This window comes from Osmia lignaria, chromosome 10, assembly GCF_051020975.1.
Source record: "Osmia lignaria lignaria isolate PbOS001 chromosome 10, iyOsmLign1, whole genome shotgun sequence".
Lineage (NCBI taxonomy): Eukaryota > Metazoa > Arthropoda > Insecta > Hymenoptera > Megachilidae > Osmia > Osmia lignaria.
Genome location: NC_135041.1, coordinates 3,163,281 through 3,170,493, shown reverse-complemented (window position 1 = coordinate 3,170,493; position 7,213 = coordinate 3,163,281). Strand labels below are relative to the sequence as shown.

Here is a 7,213-nt window from a genome sequence, read left to right as displayed (position 1 = left end):
CATATTGACTTCTATTCATAATTCGTCCAATGAGCGAAGTCGATGCCCGTCAAACACATAAGTACACCGGACTCACATAGTTAGTTTACATGGTTTTCGATTTTTTGGCGAATATTTCCACAGGATTTCATGAACTATGGTTCTGGACAATGTGTTTGCCATTGGTTTGCGACCTAAACCAAGTATAGAAATATTCGCAAAGAAAACGAAAATCGTGTAAAGTCGGCCACGAACCGAAGAGAGTTTGGCCACTATCTTTTGAGCCCGGTATGCATAGACGGTAACTCTAAGCGTTAGCCTAGAGAGGAGGAAAGCTTCGCGGCTAAGAGGCGAGTAGTGGTAAATCGGCTAACTCCATAACAATGCAGTCCTATGTTCAATCGACACGAGCCAAATACACCCAAGACCTAATCGATTTACCACTGCTGAACTTCTACCGTTACCCCTCCAATCGTAAGAGTTTCCGCTCCTAAAGTGACAGCTCATGTTCTGTCTATACATATATGTAGGTCTATTATGCCTGTAAACTGTAAAGAGATGCAAGTAAGTAGGTAGCATTCATTTTGATGGAATAACTCAAATTTTTATTATATCTAGATCTGCTTTGCACGTGTTAAGTTAAATTGGTTTTGTAACAGCATTTTGATGCTAGTCTCCGTGAATCAATCAGATTATAGACAGAAGTTAATATGACGTCAAATTTGAGTGATCAAACGAGCCCGCCGAAGGCGGGCGACGTTCGATCGAAATTATACGACACGTCTCGTTCGAAGATGATAATCTGTAGTAATGCTCGTCATTGCTAAATTTTCACACATTTTAGAGTATAAGTCTTGAAAATTTTTTGGCGCCTAGCCTGTGATATTCGGCCGTGGCGCCACCTATAATCATATTTTTAGCGTTTTACAATTGAGTTTTCACTATTAGATGATCGTGGGTGTATTTTTCTGCGGGTATTGTAGTATGGGGTGGGAAAGTGATCATCTTCGAACGAGACGTGTCGCATAATTTCGATCGAACGTCGCCCGCCTTCGGATATACGTCTCGTTCTCGATGATAATCTGTAGACTTTTAGCGTATTCGAAAACTCATTTGTTGTTTAGGGTTGTACATTTTTATTCATGTATTGTTTTAGGTCACATGACTGTTTGCCTTACAAGGGAAATAATTATACTGTCTTAGATGTATTTAATACAGACCTTGCGAATATAGCGTCCTTTTCTAGTTTACCAACAGAAATATTTCTTATATCGATTAATGCGATAGTCTGGAGCCTGTGTGCTGTAGATAAAATAAGTAGAGTTGATACTTTTTCTGCTGCTTCCTTTAGCTTTAGTGAATCTAATGGGTGAAGTCGTTCTATATGCTGTAACACTGGTGTTGTGTCCCATGTACTAGCATATTTGGGTTTTGGGGGTCGCTCCTTATATATCCCTTTAAAAAATCGTGCCAGCAGTTTATCTTTGCCGATATCTTGTGTAGAGATGAGTGATATAGCCGACCCGGTGGAATTTAAAGTCCCATAGCTTGCTCCATTATTAAACCTTTCTGTTAAAAATCGCAGAACCTCTATTGCGCTCGCATCAAAGGTTGATATATTATTTGATGTAGGAAACTCCCATCATAGCTTTAGGGGGCTCTGATATTGCTTAATTGTTGATGGTGTTATAGACTTGACCATGATGTCGGCTGATGCTTCATTGATTCCTTTATTCAGAAACGTTTTGCGGATAAGTTCCCGGCCACCATTGAAAGTTTGTGTGCCAGTGGATGTATTTCCTGTCTGGAAGGGGACAATAATAGATCTTTATGAGGTTTAAATATTATAGGTGATTCTATGAGCAGTGATGTGAAGAGCGGGTACCAGGGCTGTGTTGGCCACAATGGTACCACGAATGTTCCCCCCGCTTCATCAATTATTATTTTTCGCAAGGTTCTGAGAATAAGTGCGAAAGGAGGAAAGGCATATATTTTTTCTTTCGACCATCGAATGGTGAAAGCGTCAACTGTCGTTGTATCGGGTTCTGGAAGACGGGAACAAAATCTAGGACATTTTCGATTTAATCTTGTTGCAAAAAGGTCAATTGTAAAGGCTCCAAAATCCTGTTGATTTTTTCAAATGCCTTACTACATAGTTCCCATTCTATATCTATGTTAGATATTCTTGATGCTCGATCAGCTTCTGTGTTCTGAACTGAAGGGATATAAGACGCGAAGATCCAAATTTTTCTCCTTTTGCACCATTGCCAGACTTTTCGGGCTAAATCGTTTAAATGGGGATATTGAATGCCACCTGTTCTGTTGATATAGGATATTGCAGCCGTGTTATCAATTCTTAGGAGAATTTCGCAATTTGATAGTTTGTCTGCGAAACATTTCAGGCCAAAGTGTGCTGCTAGCAATTCTAGATAGTTTATGCTAAACTTTCTTTCCTCGATCGTCCAGAAGCCATTACTATTTACACCGTTACAGAGTGCACCCCACCCAGTCAAAGATGCGTCTGAAGCTATCTCAAGTTTGAACTGTTGGGTTCTAATTGGGTTTGAGCCTGTTGGTATATTTATTTTCCACCAGTATAGTTCGCTCATTATTAACTTATTAACGTAGATTCGACCGTCGTAGTCGTTATCATTTAAAATTAATGATAAATATTTTTGTCTTTCTAGTCTTTTACAGTAGATAGACCCATATGCAATTGCTGGGCAGTCTGCAGACAGCTTTCCCAGCAGTTTTGCAAAGTCTCTAATTTTATAGTATTTGTTTTCCTCAAAGGTATTAATTAGTGATTTTATCTGTTCCTTCTTACTGTCTGTTAACTCTAATCTGAGGTCTAATGAATTGATAATAAAACCCAAATATTTACATTTTTGACTGGGAGTCTGTGAGCTTTTTTGATAGTTTATGATGAAGCCTAATCGTTCCAGCAGCTTTTTTACCAGAGTAGAATTTTCTTCACAGGATTTATCTGAATTTCCAACTGTTAAGATATCATCTATGTATATAACTGACAGAATTCCTAGTTCCCTAATTTTATGCATGACTGGTTTCATGATTTTTGTATAAGTAAAGGGACTTGTGCATAAGCCAAAAGGTAAACATGTAAACTGAAACATCTGTCCTTGAAATCTAAATCTTAAGAATTTCCGGAAGGATTTATGAATATTAATAAGGTAATATGCGTCTTTTAAATCTATTGAACACATATATGCACCTCTAGATATTAAGTGTTTAGCGGATTTAATATCCTCCATTTTAAAATGGGTAGTATCAATAAATTTGTTTAAATTTTTTAGGTTAATAATAAATCTGCTGGAACCATCTGGTTTGTCAACTAGAAAGAAAGAGGAAATAAATTGATTATCTTCGTCTTCACAGGGTTCTACTACTTTTTTAGCTAGTAGTTTGTTAACTTCTTGTTTTATTTTAATAAGATTGTGTCTAGCCCACTTTGGCTCTGCTGGCGGTCTTAATTGGTATGGAGTTGTTTTAAAAGGTATTTTATAACCCTTTAGACATTCTAGAACAAATGTATCATCGGTGAATTGTTCCCAGTTTTTTATAAAGTGTTTCAGGCGGCCTGCCGGTATGCTTGCCTCAGTTACTTCCTTGGGGGCAGACGATGACTCGCCGCCCAGCTCGATGCTTTTATCGTGCTGTAACTTGTTCGCTGAGGCCTGGACTTGAATCTTATTACAGATTTTTTCTGTTGGTTCCCCACCTGCTTGTATTTTGCAGGTGGGTACTTCGAGTTTCCCTGGTCCCTGGATTTGGGGTTTATTGTTTTAGGTGTTGCCTTAATGCTAGAGCAGGCCTTTTCTATATCTTTAGCCTCCTTTACTTGTTCGGCAAATTTTTTGGCATACAACCATTCATCTGCTTTGGTAGCATCAACTGTTGGCTTAACCGATTTGTTCATTAGTGGGGTAATGAAGGCTCTTCGTGCCTTGGACTGTTGATGAAATACGTCCGTTAATAGTTTTCCCGTATCGCATAAGTATTTCATGAGCGCCTCCTGGTCGATACCGTCTTCCGGTTCTTCCAGAATCATGGACACTGCCGCACCTAGTGCCGAAATCGCCGAGCCAATACAGTTTTGTGTCTCCGCAAAGTGTTCATCTCGTTTTAAGGCTACTTCTGTCATGACTGGACCAATTTCTATGTTTACTTTTGGTGCCTCCGTGTAGAAATCGTCCTTTCTAGGATAGGTTTCGAGGATATTTTTCTTTTTATCCTCCGGGTAACCCTCCTGCATCCATCTTTGCCAGCGAATCTTTAGTTCTTAATTTATTTTTATTCGTATTTCTTTTTTGGTGTCAGGATGCTCTCCTAGCATTTCTAACATAACCTCATTGATGGGAGTTTTATTTACGGGTATTTCCCTATCTTCCGTACTAGCGATATCGAGTGGTTCCTCAGCCTCTTGTGATTGGGTGAGGTTGCCTGTATCAACGTTCTCCTTATCCAGGTTTTTGTCTGGAAGAGAACATTTTTAACGCATGATTACACTTATTGTGTACATTGTTATTTATTCCTAAATATTTATTTCTTTGTCATACGGACTTGTTAGTCGTATGGACTTTATTGTAGGCGTTTTTGTCTTATAGACCTTGGTCGTATGGACAGCTTTGTCGTATGGACGGTTTTGTCGTATGGACAGTTTTGTGTGTATGTATTGTTTACATATACGTAGATATATTATAAGTAAATGTCTCTTATGGAGACTAAATACTTTATGTAGCATGATAACGGTTTCGTATGGAGACTCGTGTATCTTAGTGTTCCTAATTAATATTTACCTGCGCTTTGATTCAAGTTTTTTCCATCAGCGGCTTTATTTAACTCTGCCAGCTGAGAAATAACCTTTGTGAGGTTATTAATCTGATTTTCTATTTTTTCGAATCTTTCATCCGTTTTTTGCTTCTTCCTATTTCTTTCCCTTGATCGTGAACGGGATCCTTTTTTCTTTTTATCCCCTGACATAATAAATTCTTTACTATTAAGTAGTTTTTTGGTAATTTTATATTGCACTTATTACTCGGCACGTGTGAAACTTTATACACAACGAAACAATATGATTATAGGTGGCGCCACGGCCGGATATCACAGGCTAGGCGCCAAAAAATTTTCAAGACTTATACTCTAAAATGTATGAAAATTTAGCAATGACGAGCATTACTACAGATTATCATCGAGAACGAGACGTATAGCATAATTAATCTAGAACGTACGCTAAAAGCGTTAAAAGCTGCATTTTTGAATTTTTCTCCTTGAATACCATCAAGATACATAGAAAAGGTCAAGACTTTATGTGCTCAAAGTAAAATTCAACCAAGAAAAGAATTGCTTAGAACAGAATTAATGTATTTCTAAATAAAACCTTAGGCTAAACAGAAGAATGATACAGAATTCGTAATAAAATTTCTTAAGGGGGTAGACACGGCACGTGACCTCTCCGATTCGGGACGTCGGTATTACAGCAGTTTTTTCGTTGGGCCTGGCGGAGCCAATTGCGTGTTCTGTTACGAACTTGAAAGGTTTAATTCTCAGCTGACGTGCGCGCAACACGATCTAGGAAGGCAACAAGTATTTCTACAAACACATTCAAACGCTCATCTCGCTAGAGGCATTGTGAAGATACGCCTAAAGAACGAAAGCGAAACATTGGCGCGTGTTTAGAGTGAGATGTACGGTAATCATGCTATCCTTCTTTCAACCCAAATGATAGAATTGTCCCGCTTCGATAAATTCTGACTGACCAAACGCGTGGATTTTATATAGCGCATCGTATCACCCCTCGCTGCTGAAAAATATATGCCTACTCTGAAGAACCGAAGGAACGTGCAATCTGAGAATTATTTTTAGAAAAAGTTATTAACTTCTTCAAATAAATGTTTTTTAATTAATAAAAGTATACAGGATACGTCATGCTGGGGTGGGACCCGTGGAGGGATGATTGCTGAGGTCATTCTAAACAACTTTTTCCTTTGCCAAAATGTTGGTTAAGGCTTCGTTTTCGAGTTATTAACGAAAAACATTGGCCAATCAAAGTGCGCCTTTAGCGCGGGCCGAACCACGAGAGTGTTGGGTATGCTCTGCGTTCAAGCTGTGGTCGTGATCAAGTGCGTCAGCACCACGTCGATCTAACAGGGCAAAAGTTGTATGGAATAATGAATAAAAAAAAGAAAAGAATAATAGTATCGAATTATTGGTTGCTCATGAACAATGAATAAAGTAATGAATCGTTATTCATGTAGAATGAATAAATCGAATTGATCCAACACTTTTATTTGTTGTACGATAGGAGTTAAAAAAAATACTTGGTAGTCACTTTTGAAAAAAAATGAGAAAAACGAATACACGTTTTGGAAATCAAAATAAATTTGCAAATAATAAAAAAAGGATTGAATGTAAATGAAACTTACCAATTCATCTATAAATAATCCAGCTGCAATGAAAATGATTTTTCACTGGGTCATTGTGTCGATCCTGAACATTTGAGGAGGGAACACGTTAGGAAAAACAGCTGATCTCCAGACGGGATCATTCAACTCACTCACTCACACGGTCACTATTACTTTTCACAGAATTTCATTACGTAGTGCGAAAGGGACCGATTCTTTCAACTAAATAAATATTTTTATTCACTGTCACGTTACTATTGCACTGCGCACAAATAAAAAACGTAATATTCCGCACTATTTCATAACGTTTTCACGACGTTACTGATCTTCCTCTCCAACTTCAAATGGGACTACTAGCTTCAGCGTCTGCGAAGTCTGTTTCGCTCTTTGTCTTTTTCTACAATCGGAAGTAACCGAGAGTAAGTGAGAGAGGCTCGTGTCGATCCTTTGAATATAGCCGAACGTAGAAAAGGATAAAGAGCGAAAAAAACCTCGCAGACGCTCGACCTACAGTCTCATCTAAAGTTGGAAAGTAACGTTGTGAAAACGTTACGTCGTAGTGCAGAATATTACATGTTTTTCATTTGTGCCGAGTGTAATAGCAACGTGACAGTGAATGCAAATATTTATTTACTTGAAAGAATTGGATCCTTTCGGATCATGTAGTGAAATTCTGTGAAAAGTGATAGTGACCGTGCGGTTGAGTGAGTTTAATGATCTCGTCTCGAGATCAGCTGTTCTTCACAATGTGTTCCCTCCTCAAATATTCAGGACCGGCGCAATGACCCAGTGACAACAAACCGTTTTCATTA

At 38.3% G+C, this 7,213-nt stretch overlaps 1 protein-coding gene across 1 annotated transcript; it reads right to left on the bottom strand.

Annotated features, from left to right (window-relative positions):
• Window positions 1–3,027: 3,027 nt before the first annotated feature.
• LOC117610664 (uncharacterized) lies at window positions 3,028–5,045 on the bottom strand. Its single transcript, XM_034338299.2, has 2 exons — window positions 4,797–5,045; window positions 3,028–4,473 (listed from the first exon to the last, which is right to left on the bottom strand). The coding sequence occupies exon 2, from the start codon at window positions 4,250–4,252 to the stop codon at window positions 3,599–3,601; it is 654 nt and encodes a 217-aa protein (XP_034194190.2). The 5' UTR covers window positions 4,253–4,473; window positions 4,797–5,045; the 3' UTR covers window positions 3,028–3,598.
• Window positions 5,046–7,213: the final 2,168 nt, after the last annotated feature.